The sequence below is a fragment of the Strigops habroptila genome, chromosome 11 (genome assembly GCF_004027225.2).
Source record: "Strigops habroptila isolate Jane chromosome 11, bStrHab1.2.pri, whole genome shotgun sequence".
NCBI lineage: Eukaryota > Metazoa > Chordata > Aves > Psittaciformes > Psittacidae > Strigops > Strigops habroptila.
Window position 1 is genome coordinate 17,512,400 of NC_046360.1, and position 22,032 is coordinate 17,534,431.

The 22,032-nt window shown below is 43.1% G+C and overlaps 1 protein-coding gene across 3 annotated transcripts in view; it reads right to left on the minus strand.

The window, feature by feature from the left end:
* Positions 1 to 289: 289 nt before the first annotated feature.
* The window catches only part of FBLN2 (fibulin 2), a 104,016-nt gene continuing 82,273 nt past the window's right edge, over positions 290 to 22,032 (minus strand). For all 3 annotated transcript variants that reach the window (XM_030501795.1, XM_030501796.1, XM_030501797.1), the window contains exons 9-17: positions 16,428 to 16,562; positions 13,807 to 13,944; positions 13,362 to 13,505; positions 9,662 to 9,790; positions 9,011 to 9,136; positions 8,282 to 8,398; positions 7,366 to 7,494; positions 2,800 to 2,923; positions 290 to 1,548 (exon numbers count right to left, since the gene is read on the minus strand). In XM_030501795.1, coding sequence (XP_030357655.1) covers positions 1,191 to 1,548; positions 2,800 to 2,923; positions 7,366 to 7,494; positions 8,282 to 8,398; positions 9,011 to 9,136; positions 9,662 to 9,790; positions 13,362 to 13,505; positions 13,807 to 13,944; positions 16,428 to 16,562 — 1,400 coding nt within the window. In that variant the 3' untranslated portion in view covers positions 290 to 1,190. The remainder of the gene's footprint in view (positions 1,549 to 2,799; positions 2,924 to 7,365; positions 7,495 to 8,281; positions 8,399 to 9,010; positions 9,137 to 9,661; positions 9,791 to 13,361; positions 13,506 to 13,806; positions 13,945 to 16,427; positions 16,563 to 22,032) is intronic.

Here is a 22,032-nt window from a genome sequence, read left to right on the forward strand (position 1 = left end):
GCTCAAACATTTCAACACTGGAGCTTCTTCGCTGTTTTGGGAGGGAAATTAAAAAAAGAAGAAAAGAGCCATGAGGAAGTTGAGATACTCGTTCCGAAATTCTAACAAACCCTTCGATTATTCTATGCTTTGCCACATCTGGCCTTCAGCTTTGGACCTCGTCCAGTCTCCTGTAGAACTAGAGGAAATCCAACTCAAAACTCTGGTTGTGCTCTTTTCTAAACGGCGTGATACAAACCACCAGCAGAACCAGCATTTTCCTCTGTGCCACACAGTAACACAAGTGAAGTGATTTTGCTGAAGAAGAGAAGTAACTCTCCTTTCTGTTTATTTGAAATCACAAGTGATTCCTCAGTGGCACACCCCCAATCTTTAAAATAAGGAGCAGCAACAGATTCTTTCATCATTTCCATGTTTCCTCTTGGACATCCCTTTGAGAATGATAAAGCACTTACGGGTACCCAAATAGAACAAGACAATCCCAGCCTCTGTAAAGACAACTACAAAAAATGGCAATGTGAGCTTCCACCCTAAAGCAGACATTCTTTTAAGTCTTGCAAATATTTAGCATATGAGTAGTCCCACCAAAGCAAGACTCATTCATAGGCTTTTTCACTGGTGGAGTTTTCCTTTATTTATATATATTTTAGCCAACATAGTATGAAAGTTGGAAGGAGGAAAATAAACTGGTAATATGAGATGAGCCAACCATCAGTGTACACGTATGGCTGCCGACAGCATCCCAACACAGAGAAACCTCAGTGAAGCCCATGGCTAAGCCAAGCCATAAGCTGGTGTCATAAAGAGAAATTGCTCAAGGTTTTTTCCCTTAGTGGCAAAACCCAATACTCCCATGTGAACATCTTTCCTCTCTAGTGCAATACCCTGCAGATGTGACTAAACATAAAAATCATTGCTAAGAAAAGGTTCCAGCATTTAACACAATGTACGTGCTGCCTCTGTAACCCTTCCTTCGTTCCTTGTCAAACGATGATGTAAAGAACTGCTTAAGAAAACAAAACACAAAAGATAAAAATTAACTTAATTTACAAAACCAATAAAAAAGTTTAAAGCAATGATAGAAAAATAATATAAAGGCTAAATACATGAAATGCCAGTTCAACAGGATTAAGCTTTGGTAGAACAGCTAAAGAGCATAGCACCAATAAAATCCAATGTCAATACATGCTTCAGTACGCATGAGCTGTGATGAAAATGTAAATTTTGGCAAGAAAAGTGGTGTATGTTCCCTGACGCCACAGTTTCATTTCCACATCCAGCAAAAAGTCTTTAGGCTCTTTCACTTGCCGCTGAAGATAGACGATGCCCGTGTACGAGTTCAGCCTTCGAGTGCTGAAGTAGTTTTCTTCATTTCCCTTAATAATAGTAAGGATTATGTTGTCTCCAGCATAGGCAGGCGATGGTCCAATACGGAAAATGTGAGCTGGGACCACGATGTTGGTTTGGAAGTTCAGCTGGTAGTAGGTGATGCGCACTGGGGTGTTCTGGCAGTCCAGATAGTTAAAACAACTGATTCGTTCACACCTCCTAAGAGATGACAAATGAAACACAGTCAGTGCCCATGTAAAAGCGCGAAAGAGTCTATGTATTTAAGAATATAGCAAAATATTAGACAAACAGGAGTCCCAGACTTCAGTGTGTAATTACCAACTGCTTGTTCTGCTTTTACAATGCCCATAAAGCATTTGTAAATGATGTAACATTGTCAGAGTACAACATCAAAAGGAAAAGAAAGATCATGGACATGGGGAGCTGTTTTGGGAAGCTCCACAATGAGGAAAGAATCACAGAATCCCAGACTGGTTTGGGTTGAAGGGACCTTAAAGCTCATCCAGTTCCAACCCCCTGCCACGGGCAGGGACACCTTCCACTAGAGCAGGTTGCTCCAAGCCCCTGTGTCCAACCTGGCCTTGAACACTGCCAGGGATGGGGCAGCCACAGCTTCTCTGGGAAAAGTCTGTGCCAGCGCCTCAGCACCCTCACAGGGAAGAAAGATCCAGAGTCATGCTGCAAGCAGCACAGAGCTTGGAGTAGGAGTCTGTGGTTCACCACCAACAGCACAAGCCCCGGACAGTGCCCCAAGAAATATACCTGAAAAAACCCTTAAAAAGGTAGCTAAAACATTGGAATGGCAAAAAAGCTCCTCAACTTGCAAAGCTGCTGCATTCTTTAAGTCAGGAAAAGTATGTTTTAAGTCATAAGCAACTAAATGTGGATTCCTAAAGCACTGGCAGCCACTAAAGCAGGAAATGGGTAGGGAGATTTTGGGGCTCCCAAGCCTCAGCTACTGAGGAGCTGGGAGCTGTGGAGTGTGCCATTCCCAGAACCCTGCAGCCTGGCCAGCTCCTGTTCCTGCTCCACTTCAACGTTTCAACAATCTCTGAGGAACTGCAATCTGAATATGAAACAGGGAGCCCCAAACCCACTGTAAGTGGTGACTGAGCAGCCTGGCAGCCACTGCTGCTGGAAGCAGCATAGAGGATCTCATTTTTTGAAACTTAATCATAAACAGAGCCCTTCTAGAGCTGCAGCACGGAGAGCTGCAAGCTCTGGTGGCTGCTGTTAGAGCAGCAGTTGGAGGGCAAATGGGGGATCTCTAGCTTGGAAGAAAGGAGAGGCAAAACCAGCCAGAAACTCTACATGGGGAAAATCAGTGTGTTCCAGGTACCAAAGCATCTCCTTAGAGCTCTGAGCACTTACACACTCCCTACAAACTAAAGCACGATGTAACACCCCCAAGCACTGGGCTGGGCTGCTCACTGTTCTTGCAGTACTCACATGTCAGACACTTTTCTGTAGTTGGAAGGGCACTCGAAGGACAGGCAGCGGAAGCTGCCCTGGATGTTATAGCAAGTCTCTGCAGCTGAGCAGTTGTGGGTTCCTATTGCACATTCATCGATATCTAACAAGAAGAAACACAAGGAAAAGATAGGGTAAGTTCAAAAGTAAGAAGTAATCACAGTTTAGGGGCTGTAATATGCTCATGAGACTGTGTGCATGAGAAGCAAGAGGAGCCTGGGGCTCTGCAGGCTGAGGGCTCTTGTCCTCACCATTCAGTTGCTGCGTTACCTCTTCAGGCAGGACCGTGTATGACGCACAGCCAGTGGGGTGTGCCAGGCTCACCCCGGTGCACAGGCACTCGCGGTGACGGGTCCACCACACTGCTTCCAACCTGCTAAAATCCGTACGTCCTCAGTGAAAAAGCATTCCTTCCTTGCCACGATCAGCTGATGGGAGCTGCCAGTGCTGCTCGGCAGCCAAGGGAGCCCACCCTACCAGCAGCTTCTGAGCCTTCCCCTGCTCTGTGATAGTCCCTCCCCTGCTCGGCAGCCAGCATGGCTGGTTGCGGGTGCCCAGCACATGGCCAGGGCTGGCCTCCTACCAGAGGGCATGTTTGTCTCTGTGCCTGTGCTTTGCAAACACTGGCACACTCCTGTGGACCTGGCTGTTCTCATTCTGACGCAACACAGGGTTTAACTTTCTGTGGAGAATAAACACAAGAAGGAGAAAAAGTCCTCAAAACCCAGGATCCTCCTGTCTTGCCACTCCACGCTGCAATAAAAGCCAAACACAACCATGTTTGGTTCAAACCAAATGTGCACATCTAGACAGAACTGACCCTGTTGTCACATTCTCTCTTGATCCTGAGGTGACAGAGATGTGTTGTAAGTCATGTTACAACCTAAGCTGAAAGGAAACACAACAAAATACCTAGGTAGCAGTAGTCTAAGGCAGTACAACCCTGAACTTCTCAGAGCAGCCAGCCTGTCCAGCCCCACAGCTGCTCTGTATGCACTCACTGCTGCTCTGCTTGAAGCTACTTTTCAGTTTCCTGAAAGTGATGGGCCAATTCTGACAGCTTCACAGCTCTCTGGTACTCCCTGAACCACAGTTTCTTGCTTAGAGCCAGCCTGTGTCATGCAAGGAGTTCCTAAACAAGCCTGGGGCACGTCCATCACCATGCACTTGTGACAAGCTCATTAGCTGGGGGAAGCATCTATCTGATTTCAAGCATCAGAACATGTGCACAGACATTGGTCCATGCTCCTTCATGGATGAGGCTGTAAAACGTCCACATAGCCCAAGCAAACAAACATTCCCCCATCACCCAGCTTGCACATGTAATGGATGGAGGGATACCCTCTGTCTGCCTACACATTAGCCATTCCCATGTCACATTCATATGTCAAATTCCATATTGTGACAAAAGCTATCCCTCAGGAATAAACAGATCCCATCAGAATATAACCAACCCATGCTAAAAGCCAACAGGACCTTCTCACTGAGGTTTTGAGAACTGAGGAAGCTGGGCTATGTCAGGAGAATTTATTTGTGCATGAAGGTTGGTCTGGATTAAAGCAGGGGGCAAGTACAAAGCAAAGTAACCATGGCTGTACAGCTGCAGCATGCAGGAGGTACAGGGTCCACCAGATCAATGTGAAATATGAGAACTTAAGAACACCACTTTGGAAGAAGGCACACCTATCTGAACATTTAAGTTAATGTCATGGTTTAATCCCAGCTGGCAACTAACTCCCACACAGCCGCTCACTCACTGCTCTGGTGGGAAGAGGGAGAGAACTGGAGGGGTAAAGGTGAGAAAACTGGTGAGTTGAGGTAAAGGCAGTTCAATAGGTAAAGCAAAAGCTGCACATGCAACCAAAGCAAACCAAGGCATTCGTTCCCTGCTTCCCATGGGCAGGCAGGTGATCAGCCATCCCCAGGGCAGCAGGGCTCCATCACACCTAAAGGTATCTTGAGAAACAAATGCCATCACTCCAAATGTTCCCCCATTCCTATTTCTTCCCCCCACTTTATACACTGAGCATGATGCCATATGGTCTGAAACATCCCTTGGGTCAGTTGGGGTCAGCTGTCCTGGCTGGGTCCCCCCCAGCTCTCGCTGGTGGGGTGTGTGAGGAGCAGAAATATTACACACAGCCCTTGCCGTGTGTAAGCACTGCTCAGCAATAGCAAAAACATCCCTGTGTGATCAACACTGCTTCCAGCACAAAGCCAAAACACAGCCCCATACCAGCTACTATGAAGAAAATTAACTCTGCTCCAGCCAAAACCAGCACAGTTAAATATAAATATCTCTCTGCAATGAGAAGTAATGTTGCAGAACACAAAAAAGAACATTTAAAGCTTAAGAACACTTTATGGCCTAGAGCATAAACATGGTTACCTAAATAAGGCCCAAGCCATGGACCTTAAAATGCTGAAAACCAGATGCAATAACAAGGATCCAGCCTGAGCAGAAAATATTGGCAAAGACCTCACAGTCACATTGTGTACTCCCAAATGTCTAGACAACGCACGGAGGCTTTAAAATGAACTAAATGCTAACAGACAAACCATGTGGACTGTGCAGGGCTCTGCAGTTCTGCCAATTGTCACAGAGGAGAGAGACTCTTCAGAGGAAAACTATAACCTCCCACACTCTTCATTCCCCTGGGATGAGAACTGATCTCAGACACCGAACTGACTGGTTTAAAAGTCTTGCAAAGAAAAGCATACAATAGGAAGGAGAGAATCAAAGCAAATGAAATCCTTGGCTGATCCTCAGACGTGCCCCTAGGTGAAAAGAAAATTTCTTCCACATTGCAATCACTGCTGTGAGACCCTCCCTTCACCAGCTTGGCTGTGCTGCAAAATACCACAGGCAGTTTCTCCACAGAGATCCATATGTTGAGATGTTATTACATGAGCTACAAGTCGTCTGTTTGGAATGAAAGGTACAAAGAATATACCACCAGTAACTTGTAAGAGCTGGTCAGATGGTGAGCAACTGGAGCCCAATCTCAGCTGGTGGAAACCAATATAATCTTGAGTTTAGTGCAGCTGACATCGGTTCAGACTGTTTCTCTGACCACAGTTGCAGGGTCAGTGTGTGAGCCTGCCCAAACCTGCAACTACGGATTTGCAGAGCTCAGAAAAAGGGCATGTATCTGGGATTACTCCCAAGGCCTGACTAAATGTTGCACACAGAGCTGCAGCACTTGCACTGTTCTGCAATTTGACCACCTTTGCCCTCTAAGGAGGGTGCATGTACCAAGTGGCATAGGTGCCTTGAAAAGCTTCTCCAAACACTGCTGTTTGGCTGACCTGTACAATAGGAACCCTCCCCACACAGGATGAGCGAGCAGGGAGGATTTCACCCCACACAAACAAGTGCGATCCATTGGTCTGTGTGGCAAAGCCTCTTCCTGCACCTCAGTGACTGGAGCATGCTGGGTGCCTCCAGCTTGGAAGGGCTGTGCTGGCTGATGAATGCAGTGACTCACACTGTTAACTCTGGAACCGGTCCTCAGCTCCAGTCCCAGGTCTGGCAGAGGTGGCAGGGAACATGCCAGCAGCGCTCAGAGTTAGCAGAGGAAAGAAACCAAACAAACAAAGCCTGAGGAGAGGAACAGCTGCAGTTTCTGAAGGTGACTTTTACATAAGAATTTAACTTCATGTGGATGTAACTGCATCCATACTTAAACACACCTTCAAAAAGAACCAAAAAGATTTTGTCGTTCAGTCTGTTTCTCTGTTCCGAAGTCAGGACCAAGCACGCCCATGCTGTTCATGATTTACACAGTGTAAATTTACATCAAGAAGAGAATTTAAGCCTAAGAGATGCATAACCAAAAATTATGTGAAGGGTTCATCAAAACCTGAGAGCAGGAAATGCCTGGTAGTTAGTGTAACAGACTGCAGGAATGCATGTAGAGTATGGAAAGGTAACCAGATCTTCAGTCATTCCACAGTCAGGGCATCCTTTAGAAATGAGGGATTTTTACTTCAAAAACAGACAGCTGTGCACCAAATGAAAACCATCAGACACCCAGAAGACATTTCTATGACTCTGGAGAAAAGGGGTGTGTGTGGAGGACACATGTCATTTACACTAACATTTACTAACATCAACATAATTAAGCTTGGGTGCAGGCTTCTGGATGCCCAGGTCCCCATTAGAGCTCCTGCATTCACTCTCCCAGTTTTCCACGACAGGAAACTGCAACCCATGCTGAAGCCATGGGTTTCTACGTCTGGCACCTCTAAAACACCAGGTCACTTACTGCTGTGCCAAGGTGCACATACAGCTCATGCAAGTAATCAAGTGCCCCAGTCTGAATGATGAAGTGGGGTCCCTTAGGAATTAATTTAAGCAATTAGCTCCCATTGACAGCTGGAATGCTACAGGAAAAAGCTGACATAGCAGATACCAATACTTGGCTTTTTAACAGTGACTGATATAAAACATGGAGACTTGACTGAATAACCAAATTGGCTTAGATCATTCCAAGGATTAAAGCTTCATGATGTAATTGTTTCAGTTCCTAAACTCCTCATTACCTCGACAGGTTCTTCCATTGGCTGCCATGGTATATCCCTGCTCAGGACAAGCACACTGATAACTACCAGGAACATTCACGCAGCGGAAAGTACAAAGAATGCCTGCACTCTGTGTGCACTCATCAATATCTGGGGAAAAAACACAATTACAAACATATGTAAGGAGAAAAACAGGAATCTGGAAAGGGAGGCTGCAGAACACAAGGAAATTCTTATCTGACGCATTTATAATATATTCTTAAACAAGAATGCAACCATGAAAGTTTGACATTGCTCTAGGACCACTGATGGTGCATTCTGAAATGCTGAACATGAGACTGCTCCCAAAAATACTGGTTGGAGGTAGTATGGGCCTATGGAAAAGAACAAGCCTAGGGTACATCTGGGTGAAAAGCTCTCTCTGATAGCTCTGTAATTCTTCTAGGATTTAGTTTATTCTAGGATTCTAGTTTAGGGGCTTCCTTGTGCTACGAAGAACATGGGTTTCTTCACAATTTCTTAAATAGAGACTCTCCAGTGTCAGTATTGGTAACTTCAAGCAAACAGCTAAAACCCTTCCTTTCTCCATTCTGACCACTCCTCATTCAGCCACCATGAGCAGAAGTAAGAGCAAGCCTTCACTCAACCATGACTGAGTGGAGGCTTTAATTGGCGCAATGTAGGTAAACCTATCTTCCCTTCTACTTATTTCAATCATAAGCTCTAGCCCCATGAGACAATAGCCCCACCACTTCTACTGTCACACAAGTGTATTCCAGTCCCAGGTGGAAGGCATGAAAATGAACTGCATTTTCCAATTTGCAGCTTCTGTGGCAGAGTGTAACTCACAATCATCCTTAGGCATCACTTGCAGCATTAGGTCCCTGTTGAAGAGTATACGCATATTTAATTTGACCTGCCAAAGCAGCAGCCTTACCTTTACAAGAATGCCCATCTTCTGCTAGCTGGAAACCTTGCCTGCAGTAACACTGATAGGAACCATAAACATTGGCACACTCCTGGCTGCAGGGACTAGTATCACATTCATTCACATCTGTATCCAAAAACAAACACACAGACATTGCCACAGTGGTCCAGATCAGTATCTTCCACTATTTTTTTCTCCGAGAACAGTTACCAGGTCCTTCTGGTTAGAATGAGTAAGGCTGGACTCATTTGCCCCAAGATGTTTCTGCTCTAGGCAGGATGCCAAGAGGCATAAGGATGTTTGTTCCACCTGAAATTCATTTCTATACATGCCAATGAAAACACATACACATGCAAACATGTGTTTCAGACCCTATGTTACAGTTAATTAAAATTATGTAATCATTGCCTTAAAAAAATCACGGAGAACTTTCAATTCAAAATCAATTTTTTCAAGTTTTGTCACTACCAAGTTTCACCTTTACTAAAATTGGCATGAACAGTCTCCTGCCCTCACTTTGCTCTGTTCTCCTCTGTTAACAAAGGAAAAAGCATGTGAAGGAGAAGGAGAATGGGAAGAAACTTGTTGGCTGTCATCTGACAGTGAGAGGGTTTAATTGAATACTTGCAAATTTGAAGACATCATGGGTTTACTCTATTTATATTGAACTTCAACTCCTTCTTTAAAGTTCCTTAAGTCAGACTGCAATTTCTTCCTCATGGGAAAAACATCTGGTACCTTCGCAGTGCTTCCCATCATAGGACAAGTGGAAACCAGAAGAACAAGTGCAATGGTAGGACCCAGGGGTGTTCTCACACGTGTGCTGACACAGGCGTCCAGGGTAGTTCCAGCACTCATTTATATCTGCCAGCATAAGAAGCAAATACACACTCAACTTAGAAACAAAAGCATCAAACAAAATGCAGGAGGTTATTTTAAAAAGTGTCAGCGATTGATCTGCAGAGCATGAAACACTGCAACCTCAGGTTTTATGCTGTCTGACTTTGTACTCTAACTGGTGTACAGTAGTGATAAACCACAAAATGCTGTATCATAGTCTCTTACGAAGAAAGTTATGGCATCTTCAGAAAGATAAATATCTACAGCAGCAGAAGCATAACCCATAGGGAAGTACTCTGCAGATTACTTTAATTGATAACCTGCACCTAACCCAAACCAAGGGCACCTGGGCCGCAATCACACCACAGAGTGGCAGAGCTCTAAATGACCGGCCGCACACAGGAATGGCTGCTTTGAAGGTGACTCTGTTATCTATTGAGGCTCTGCATTGCAGAACTAATAACTGCACACTACAACGGTGCTAAACACTGCCTTGAGGTCCAAGGCTCAATCAATCAGTCCTTTCATCTCATCTTGTGCCTTACATACCAATGCAGCTCCTGCTGAAGGCATCGTACTGATACCCCATTTTGCAGTCACAGCGGTAAGCCCCAGGCAGGTTATGACAAACCTGCCCTTCGCCACAACGGTGCACACCAGTTTGACATTCATCCACATCTGCAGAAACAGAGAAAGTGATTAGTTAAATACAGTTTGCTAAAAATCAATGTTTATGAAGAGAAAATATAAAGTAACAGGAATAGAAACTGCTTCAAAGAGGGTTGTCCCCTGAACAGAACAAAGAGAATCAGCCTTTCCCACTGTGCTCCTCCAAGTCAGCTTTATATATCCTAAGTCAAATTTTGAAAAGGAATGCATTATCTTAGAAGTGAAAATGGCAACTATAACTGCAATGGACCTTTCCCAGTATATTCTGCATTTCAACCTACACACATTTTGATTCTGATCAAACCATGACATTTAAACACCCTATTCTGATGTTCTGCCATTCTGTGAGTCACGGCAAAGCATTTAAAGCAAACCAAGAACTAGCCAGAAATTCTGCTCATCCCTTCAATTAAAGCAATTGCTATTTTCATCTCCAGTTGCCCTTTCAGTCTTGCTTCTGCTGTCTACCCTTTACTCTTTCTCAATGTTGATCTTTTTTCTTTTCTCAATCAACTCACATTTTCATATTCTTCATGGCCTCCCATCCAAACCCCAACACCAACAAATTAGCTGCTTCTCTACTCATATGCATCATTCCCAATCTCATTTTAATAGTCCTCAGATGAAGACGAGAGTTTTCAATACACGCTGATTTACAAGACTTGCAACATGACTAAATAGCTCATCAGTATCTAACAAATCCCTGTTACCATCTGTGACAAGAAGCATCAAAAATTCTGATTAGCCCTCAGAAACTTGTATTTCTTCAAGTATTCCGAGTTCTGCTGTTTCCTAAGCCATCAGGTTCTGCTTCCTTCCTGTTACTGACACCTTCAACTACTTTTACAACCTAAATTCCTGTTCATGTAACATTAATTAGGATGGTAGTCTAAGGATGGAGGTTCTCCCTACTGCCCTCTTTGAAGTGATCAATTGAAGCACTATTGCTTTTCAAAGGGTTCCTGGGCAGTTCTCCAACAAACAGCAGCCTTGGGAGTGCTCGGGAAAGCAGTCACTTGTGGAGAAAATGATAGGGTAGTGAGAGCAAGTTACATGCCACAGAAACTTGGATGTGGAAAAATGGGGATTATATCAACCCTGATGAGAGGTGCTGACAAATAGTTTGCTCAATATTCAGCACAGATTCCCACCTACACAACTCCTGCTGGCATCGGGAGGTCACAGATGGCAGGGAATGCCAAGCAAGGAATTCCTGACAGGCTCATACATTTCTGCTGAAATGCTGTCTCATTTTCTTTTAATTCAGAGGCAGCATCAAAACAAGGAAGTTTCTAATGCATATATACATTTGTAAAGTAGCAGTTTTATTTGTAATGAATTTGTGTGTGTAAGCATTTTATTACTTTGTCCAAAATGATATATTCCATTGCATTCAGACTTCAATTAGTTCTAGGGAATTATACCATCACTAGTGTGCTGTATTTCACAATAGCTACAGCATTTTCAGTTAAATTAAGAGGTAGCTTTCAATGACTCATTTACTAAACCAGAAAATACTATCATTTTCAAGAGAGGTGAATCCTCTAAGCAGAAGAGATAACCATATAGGTATAGTTCTGCTGGAGAAACGTGCAGGTGGTGTATTTACTACTGTGAATAAATCTGAATCTGGAATCTAATTAGCTATTGTAATGCCTTAAAGAAACTAGCCTTTACCATAGAGAGAGCAAGTAGGACCATATGGTTTTCTGTTTTCTTCTCCACGTCTCTGCCTACTTACAGAAAGGCATACAAAAAACTACCAGAAGATCCTGACTGCGGAGACACAGCGACACAGCAAAGACAGAGAAATCACCAATTAACATTAAACATTTGTTTTCCCAAAATCAAACTAAAGAAGCTTCCTTATACCTGCTCCTTAAAAGCATTGTCAATCATGTAAAGTGGAGACAAAGCATCATCAGTAATTACAATGCATTGTGTTATCTCATCAGGCTATGAAGATATAAATGCTGTATGAATAGTGGCAATTTCCTCCTCTGTCACACATTACACACATTCTCTTTTAGGAACAACTGGGGAAAAAGGCTGGCTTCTTTCTATAAATCATCCATTTGAAATTTAGGAACAGGATTTGCCCTAGCCATTAGCAGGACTTGAAAGTGAAGGCTATTAGCACTGCAGCCAGTACTTCAGTGACAAGACACTGACTTGTCACAGGTCAGTGACAACTGCTGACCTGTGAAGGAAATGGTATTTATGGAGATGTTGATATGGTGGTAACCCTAAAAACAACATCAGGGTTATCACACTTCAGGTGGGGCAAACATACCCAGCCCCCTGACTTCTCTGAAGCAGGACTGATGGAAACCAGCTGAAGAACTGTGTCTTTACAGCAATAGAGAAAGATGGGACTTCGGGACCTTTCCTTTGTGACAACCGAAATACTTCAGGCTGCACTACTCTGCCCCCTGGAGCTGTTTTAGGAAGCTTTCTCCACTTCCTCAGTTACACATAAACTGTCCCCATCTTGTGCTACTTCCAAATCTTCCCCACATTCTCAGTGGCCCAGCATGGTCTGGGTAGTCCTGGGGATAAAATCATGAAGGGAGACAGAGCATAATGAATAGGAAAAAGGAGAATGCAGAAATTTATGCAGAAATGGGGTCTATTTATACCACTATTTTTCATTAAAACTTTCTAGACATAGAATCACAGAGTCATATAGCTTCTAACACAGCTTCCACACACTGGAGCAGCACAAAGCAAATCTTGTTTATTTTTCACCCTTCCTTTTATTCAAAGGGAACGTAAGCACAGATCATTAGGATTTCATCACTAACCAAAATGCTGATTTGTCTTTTTTTTTTCTCCCCACTGTTGTTTTATGATTTCCTACTTTGTGTAACACAGAACATAGGGAATTAAAGAACACATAGCCAACCTTGCCTTGCCAAGCAGCAAGCTTTCAGTTCCTCTGTGCCTAGTGTGCGTTTACAGCACAAATGCTAATAAGAGATAAAATCTGCTATTCTGAGTCAGTAACTCATAAACACATTGGAACAAATACAAATCAGTATCAAGCTGCATGCCAGCCTGTATGAATATTTCAACATTCTTTCACAAAGAAAGTAAGAATTTATCCTAAACAGACACATAACTGGATGTAAATGAGGAGCACCACTCCTAGTGCTACAAAGAACACCCACTTAGTGCTACTCTTGTGAGTCCACAAGCTCAGCGTTTGCTGCATCTCATGGCTTCAGATCATCTCACTCAGCGAGATACTGTAAAAATAGCACAGGATTGTGGTTTTGACTGACAGCATGAGTTTGAGAAGTAACTAGAGTACATTCACTCCAGAACAGAAGCCAGTGAATCCCATATGCAGTCAAAACCAGTGTCACCTGGTGTACCAGGAGGAACTCCATACAGCAGCCAAACACCAGTGCAGCATCCCATAGTGCAAACACATCACCAAGCTGCTTGGACAGCAAATGCATACAACAAACTCCCATTCCTCAAATACAGTTAGCAATCTCAAAACCCTGTTTTTAGAACCGAAATGTTCTTCTTCCTCTGAGAGGGCACCTGACCAGGCCCTGGAGTCTAACCTTACCGACGCATCGCGTTCCATCCTCGTTGGAGTGGTAGCCTCTGCTGCATGTCAGCATGTTCCTTTGGCAGGTGTAAGACCCAACGGTATTGATGCAGTTGAATCCTGGTTTACATGGCTCAGGGAGAGATGTGCATTCATTAATATCTGGTGAAGAAAATGAATTAGAATAGTGAGAGAAGCTACTTAACCTTTCTGGTCTGTTTTCTTCCAGCTGTCACTTCTTTTCCTTCATTTCAATGTATTGTGCTGATGAAGGTCTGCTGTGGCAAGGCTTTCAAATTCAATATGCAAGCATGCATATCTTTAAAAGGACAGTGATGTTTAAATTAAATTCACAGCATGATTTGATGAAGACCACATGTGGTCAATATATACCTCTTGGAGAGGCTAAAAGAGGAGTTGGCCAGTGCTGCTGCACATATGACATATTCCTGGTCAGACTTACCAACGCAGTTTCCCTCAGGGTCTTGTAAAAATCCATCCATGCAGCGCTGCTTTGACTCACAGTAGAATGATCCTTCTGTATTCTGACAAACGAAGTTTACCTTACAACTGTGAGTTCCCCTCTCGCACTCATCAATATCTGTTATCAGATCAAAACACCAAATTGTGACTAGTTAGGCTGTAATTTTCAGTAGTTTTCATGACTTGTTAACTTCTCAGAAGGGAAGTTAGGAGGTACTACTGAAATCAGACAACAAACATTGCCCATGGGAAATCTGAGGTTTAGGTGTGCTTACTCTTGGACATCTATTTCAGCAGAGGCTTCAGAACTTGTCTACAGCAAATTTGATTCAGGTCCCTACTGCCTTGGTCACAGCATCTCTTGTAAACCACAAATACTCAGACATCTGCAGTTTTAAAACCCTAAAGACCCAAATTAAAACTACAAATAAGGTACACATAATAAAATATGTACCACACTCTTTCAAAAGCAAAATGGTCTCTTATTCCTTATATACCTCAGGAATTCCAGGTAGAAACCTACCTCCACTGAATCTGGTATCAATAGGGCACCTCATTTCAATAAGACTGGGGTTTACTGTGTACGCAGGTACACGTGTATATATTCATGTACCTACATACATAGAACAAATACTTATCCAACTCTGAAAACTATCCTGAAAAAACTGGAATGAGAGACAGTACTATCAGTAACCAATGTTCTTCCTCTGCAGCCAGAGCTGAACACAGATTTCTCAGTTTTTATTACATGTGTGAGATTATTTCTCAGACGATGTTCACCAGCCCAGTGCTTTCTGGGCAGACTGAAAGCTTAAAAGTTTCGATGTTATCAATTTACACACAACTGATCTGTGTTGAGTAACTGCAAGGATCAGCTAGCTTGCTGCCACTTTCCAGCTGAGGAAACCTCACCCAGGAAGAGATTTCAGCTGTAAATTCATCCAAAATTCAGCTCCTGTGAATATTTTCAAATGCTGCTGGTTCCTAAGAACACTCCCTGTGATAAACAAAGAGAAGAAACTCTAAACTGAGGAGTCCCCACTCCTCCAGGAGGACAAGGAGAGAACTGTTGGTACTTCTCTTTCTATTCTAACTCCTCAGTTAAATGCTAGGGCCACAAGGGAACACACGGAAGGTACTGTGTTCATAGGTTCATAGAATCCCAGAATAGTTTGTGTTGGAAGGGACCTTAAAGCTCATCCAGCTCCAACCCCTGCCACGGGCAGGGACACCTTGCACTAGAGCAGGTTGCTCCAAGCCCCTGTGTCCAACCTGGCCTTGAACACTGCCAGGGATGGGGCAGCCACAGCTTCTCTGGGAAAAGTCTGTGCCAGCGCCTCAGCACCCTCACAGGGAAGAGCTTCTGCCTCAGAGCTCATCTCAATCTCCCCTCTGGCAGGTTAAAGCCATTCCCCTTGGCCTGTCCCTACAGCCCCTTGTCCAAAGCCCCTCTTCCAGCTTTCTTGTCGTCCCCCTTTAGGTATTGGAAGACTCTTATAAAGTCTGCCCTGAGCCTTCTCTTCTCCAGGCTGAACCAGCCCAGCTCTCTCAGCCTGACATGTATTAATTGTCTTCCTACCATATTTATAGACTGATACAAAGAAAAATGTGGAATTGAGTACTTCACAAACTGCAAATTCAGTAGATCTCTGTAGGCAATTTTACACAGAGCAGTTCTGAAACTTTAGTCCTTCTTATAAGTCATTAATTTAAAGGCTACTTTAAAACTATTTGTAAATTTTGTAATCTTTTATAATCTAACTTTGAGACTAGAAAGATTAGCAATAAATGTGGGAAATGCTATAGAATCAGACAACAGAACAAGACATTCACAAACAACCTCTCCAAGTAAACCAAGGTTTACTTATGACAGCTATATACAAAGCAAGATTTCTGAACAGTTCTGTTTATGACCTTATGGTATATGTCAAGAGCTCAGTTCTTCCCTTGGGCATCTCTTACTTCAGCTGTCAGGAAACTCTTTGTGTAAAAAATTTAGGAGTAAATAGCACTGACTTTTGCCCTGGAAGACAGGGCACATGTGTCTATTGCACACTCCCATGCTGCAGAGCAACTTCTGCTGTGACTACTGATGCTAGGAGCTCCAGTCAACCTCTATAATAGATCAAGAAGAGGGAGATGAAGAATAACTTCTTAACCCCATGAGAATTCCAAATGTAAATAAATGCAGACAGACGTCCTAAACACAGGAAGGGCCAGACTGAATCAGCCCCATGATCCACTCAGGCTGTGATTCAGTGCTTAACAGCAAACAGTATCAGCCCCTTCAGAGAAAAGCAGAGCTGGGCAGAGGAATGTAGTAGGAATTCCTCCATCAGTGAAATCTCTCTCTAACACCTTAAAGACAGGGTAAATTCTAATTCATAAGGTTTCATCCATTTTCCAAATAATTTATAGTTATTGCTGGAAACTATTTCAAATAAATGCATGTCAGAAGTGGCCTATGAAGCCAAACATTTGATCAGCCTTTTATAGTTACAACTCTGGTATCACAGCCCAACCACAATAAAATGCTTTGCAATCCCTTTCCTTTCCTTTTTGCTAACAGCTATTGCATCAGCTGAAAACCACTTGTCTTACCAACACATTCTCCATCTTTCAGTTCATAACCTGGCTGACAGCTCAGTTCCTGGAGACATTTGAATGATCCCACTGTGTTGAGGCAGTGCTCTCTCCGCTGGCAGGTGTGCGTGTCTGTCACGCATTCGTTAATGTCTACAAGAAACAGTTCAAGAAGTCAGTGCCATGTATTTGGCAAGGGATCTGCCTCTTCCTGCTCTTTTGGAAGGAGTCAAAAGCTCAAGTGAAATAGTTTCTTCCAAAAGATAGCCAATACAGACTGTGCTACAGTGTTCTGATGAAAGACTTTTGTCCCAGGATCTTCTGTTAACACAGAGTAACTCGAGAGACACAAATCACAGGGAGATCTCCTTCTCCTCTCCTCTTGCCAAACGTACAGTGGCATCGAGGACAAGGGATGCACAAAACTGATTAAATGGAGGATATGGGCAGAGGATTGATAATCAGCTTCTGGTTTACTGGAGAGAAACCTCCTGGATGAGAAAGTGGTTAATGCTCATTGCTCATGACCAGGTTTTCCCAGCTCAGGGTATGGAACAGCCCTGCTGCTCCGAGCCGCACAGGCAGGAGCTGCTGGTATGGAACTGCTGCTTGAGACAGGAACTGAAACTGCCTGCCTGGCTGAAGGTGGAGTCATGTAACACACTGATTGCCTAAGGAATATGTCATTAGAACTGGATATGACAAGAAAATATGGAGAGAGGAATCCTGAAAGGCTCAATCAAGTTTGTAAATTTGTATTTCAATATTAAAAGAGATCTGATTTCAGCAGGTGGAGAAGGAGAAAAGGTCTTTTTTTAAAAAAATTACTCAAATACAAGGTTGCAGAACGTAGGCCAATTTGGGAAGGAAATGCCATGCCTCTAAAATTTTGACAGGCTTGGATGAAATAACCTCAGATTTAGGTTTTGCTTATTTTAATACTGAAAGCTAGGAATAGCACAATGAGCAAGTACTTAAAAGCAACAAAAAGGGGTAGAGACTGGGAAGAGAAACTTTCCTGCGCTTCTCCACAAAATCTTACACATTCACATCTCTCTATGCAGCTAAGAAGTACTTCTGGAACTAACAAAAGCCAAATGTGACAATAACCATTACCAATGATCTGGTTTCTCTGCACATGAAGCTGTTTTCATGCATACACTAAAGCAAGTATTGTTTAAATCAGATTCTCATATTGGCTGTAGAACCTCACTCTCAGAGCAGTACAACACAATCAGATACATTACTTCCCCTTGTGAAGCGTGAAAACAGGAAAAGCCGTTTTTAAAAGCTTTGTCTCAGAAAATGTCTCAGCTTGTTTTCTACCAAGTAGATTAAGAGGAGCACCAAGACATTTCAGTTCCTGCTGAAGTCAGCTAACTGGTGACATGCACTGAGTTTGGCAAGAGCAGTGAGTTAGCTTGGTGCCATTTCATTTCTCATTTATTTGTGCTTTCTTTTCTTGCCATCACTATTCTTCACATGTTGTGTACTTGCTGTCCAATGGCAGCTGATTAATCCACAGCAAGGTCACTGCTGTGCTGGAGATCTCTCTGCCTGTCCCACACAATGCTGGAGTACTTCCACTAAGCGGCAGGTACTTGCCTCGCTCAGTGTTTTTACATAGTGCTGGCCTCCTAAGGCTTGTACATGCTACAGATTAGAATGCTTGCTACGGATTAGAATGAAGAGTAAGGAACAATATTCTCATAAGTGGTCTTGGGTGGGGGGAAGCACAGCCAAAACAAAGAAAAAACCCAAAACCAAACAAACACCCCCAGCTCACATGAGCTGCTGCGATAGACCTCTCACCCAACTAGACCCAGCTCTTAAGTAAATTAGAGAGGTTTTTCTCTTGTTGTTGCTTGGGTTTTATCGAACTTTAGAGGTAAATGGCTATGGATAGCCACTCAACAGCACCCAAACCAGTTCAAAGACTCTCTGCTGGCTATACAACACATCTGAGATTATCTTTTCTTGCAAACCACAAAAAGCCTTCCCATATAAACAAACTGTCAGCACTACACTGCATCACGTGAACTCCACTCAGTTCACCACGACGCTGGAAAAGCCGCTAGGAGGAAAGCGTGCTCGTCTGAAATACTACCCAGAGAAGGAAGGAAGCGTTCCAGCTGACTCGCAGGGGTACACAGGTAGAAAGGTCAAGATTTCACAGACGAAAAAAGATCTAACATAATTTCCTGGTTTGTCTACATTTTTTTATTCAATTTTCAGATCTCTGAGTACTTGAGAGAATAAGAAGTCCAACTGGCCAGAAGGCATCTGAGGAAATTACAATTATGGAAACTGGATGATTACAAGCAGAATTTCTGCTTTCAATGAAAATCCTGTGCACAAGTGATGCACTGACCATCTCTAAAGCCTAATGATTGTAACCTGGGTTTAAACTGTGAGCCATGCAATATGCAAAGCTCTGCTCTGTCATATCCAGTGTTAGGGCATGAATCTCCACCTCTGGTATCAGGCCAGTTGCCAGCCCACCAAAGTTCCCTCTTCATTTTATTACAGAGACATGCCCTTTTTTGTTCATTTTCCTAAACAAATTCCTAAATGGTCATGCCACAAAATGAGATCTCTGAAGACTTGCAGCATCTTTCTCCTCAGTTCCCACCTGCCCATGTCATTGCTCTCCCTATCAATGCCTATTGCAAAACAGCATTTCTTAGCGTGAGCAGGGGAAAAGGCATCCCTGGGAATACGGCCCGTTTGTGTTCGGGCAGCACACGGCTCCTGCACTAGCTCTGTTCAGCCCAGGTGGTACCTACTATCATTTTCCTCTACAATTATGACACACGGTAGAAGGGAGTGAGGACTGACTGCATTTCTATAAAACAGGACAATCTCTCTCCTTTTTCCCTCCCTGTTGATTATCCATAAAATCAAGAGTGCCCATAACCTGTCTCTTGTCAGTACTGGAAACCAGCTCAACAAGTCAGCAAGATGATTTGCAGAGCACTAGTAAAAACATGAGTTACGTTTTAAGTTTGAAACGAAGTTAACTCCCAACACTGGAAGCTGCAGCCTTCATCTGGCGCAGTTCAGACTGGGAGGTAGGGCAAGATGGTATTTAAAAAACACAGGAATAAGAGGAAAAATAATTCAGTAAATATTAAAACCAAGGAACAGTTAATTTTTGAAAAACCTACTAGGTCTGTGTGTGTGGCAACAACATTCCTCACGTGATGTCAGTAAAACCCAGAATGAAATGTAATCATGCAATACCTCTTCTTTTCAATACGTACTTTGACATTAAAAGTTAATTTTTATGCACTTTTTGTAACAATGTGAAATGCAGACTTTGATTTTTCCTGCAGCTGTAGTTCCTTGGGATTTTTTTTTTCTCTTCAAATGACTTCAGCTCAATTTGCTTTATGGAATACATCTGCTTAATGTAGACCCGCTGTTACTTTGCAACCACCCATCCTGTGCTCACGCGCAGTCCCTGTGGGTCAGCAATAAAATGACTGCTTGCTGCTGACTCTGGCAGAAGGGGAAATTTAGATGGAAGAGCAAAGAAAGCAGCAAAGTAGCCTCCTGTCAGTGTGCATGTAGGTGGTGGTAATGACTTTGCCTGAAAGTCACCAGGAAAAGCAATCCACATTAAAAACATCCAACCTGGCTCTTATCTCTGGAGAACACTGAGCTTTCAAGCCTAAAGACATTTTAATATCTGTTCACACAGTTATACAAAGCTGGTGTGCACAAGCTGTTTAAACAGCTGGTGACTCTTCATTGTGCGTGGTTGGCTTTCAGGAATTCTGGATATCTGCTCTTGAATGCACCTGGAATTATAATCTTCCACAGTTTGACTAAAGGAAATTCAAGAGATAAAAGGTTATCGGCTGTTTTGTTGCTGTGCAAAGATTGCTCCTCCTGTCCCTAAAATATGCAAAGAGTAACATCATTAAAACAACGATAATTTGCAAACAAATCACCAAAAAGCTTTCCTCATGGAGTTTGAGATAGCTCAAGATGGAGCACAAAAGCGGTTAAGCTGGCAAAGGATACCTTAGGTGAATATGGCTGCAGTGAGGCAGTTGAACAAAACAAACCACAGTATGCTTGTGGCTTTCCCCTCTGAGTAGAAAAGTAGGAAAAATGTTAACTGCTGCAAATGTCCTCCAGCACCACAGAGCAGAGCTGTGTACGAGCAGGGAGCACACAGGGCTGATCTAGCAAAAAAAGAGAAACTTCGAGTTTTCTAGATTGTTTACAAGGATACCTGTAAAAACCTGACCTGCATTAGAGAAATACAGAGGTTTGATACTTCGTGAAGGAGAAGAGGATCTTTCATCTTTACAAATGAGAGCTGTATCCTTCATTTAATAAGCAATGCCTAAGGTTTATCTTGTATCAGTCACAATAAAACTCTGTATAATGTCATGGGGTAGAGGACAGGAGATGAAGAAAGTGAAAAAAAGGAAGCACTTGGCATCTTCTATAGCCCCTTCTGCCAAAATTGCTGACAAACATGCATTAATTTACTTTCAGAGCACTCCTGGGAGATGTAGAAAAGGACAGCTCTCTGTATGTATCTGCATAGTCCAAGAAAAACATCAGGGGATTAAATAGCAAGATCTTCAGAAGCAGAATGCAAGGTGAGGCAGTTCCTTCAGCTCCCCACTTACCAGACCTTCTATTCAGAAGTGTGGTACATGCAGCAGGCTCTGTGAAAGCCATGAAACCCACCATGCAGACTGTAGCTAACTACAAGTACTATCTTTCATCTCACAATCTGGTACTTTCTCTGTAAAGGCATCCTTACCTCCAGTAGTGTTTTCTCAGCCATTTAATTTAAACTACATCATTTCATTAGTTTTCCATGCTTACTAGTATCTCTGATTTCAAAAGAAATAATAAAACTAAATAAATAAAAATCCAATTTTGACAATTTAAGGAAAACCCAGAAGATAGTAAATTGCATTTCTGCTCTAAACTATGACACTGTAAAAACTTTCCTGCTCATGCCCTTATGCCATATCATAGAGTCATGGAATGGTTTGGGTTGGAAGGGACCTTAAAGCTCATCCAGTTCCAACCCCCTGCCACAGGCAGGGACACCTTCCACTAGAGCAGGTTGCTCCAAGCCCCTGTGTCCAACCTGGCCTTGAACACTGCCAGGGATGGGGCAGCCACAGCTTCTCTGGGCACCCTGTGCCAGCGCCTCAGCACCCTCCCAGGGAAGAACATCTGCCTGAGAGCTCATCTCAATCTCCCCTCTGGCAGGTTAAAACCATTGCCTATACGATGCTCATTAATAAGATGAGAGCATAGAGCTTTAAAAGATAGGAACAAAACCAAAGCTGTGATTGTCAGAAAATCGATGTTATAAATGTAGAAGGACAGGAGTGGAAGGAGGTGAATGTATTCACACATGACATTATAGTCACAGGCACTGCTGCTTTCATTAATGACTGCAGGTCTCTGGGTGCTCCATTTTTCCAGCGTTACCACACAACACTGCTGCAGCTCAGGTATCTCCTAAACCAGCCTCTAGAAAAGAACCCCCAGTAGAAGCTCTTTCATAAGCTCGCCTTGGCTTTTGGAAGGAAATTAAATCCTCATAAATACACTTGTAAAAATAGATTGGTTTCTTACATGA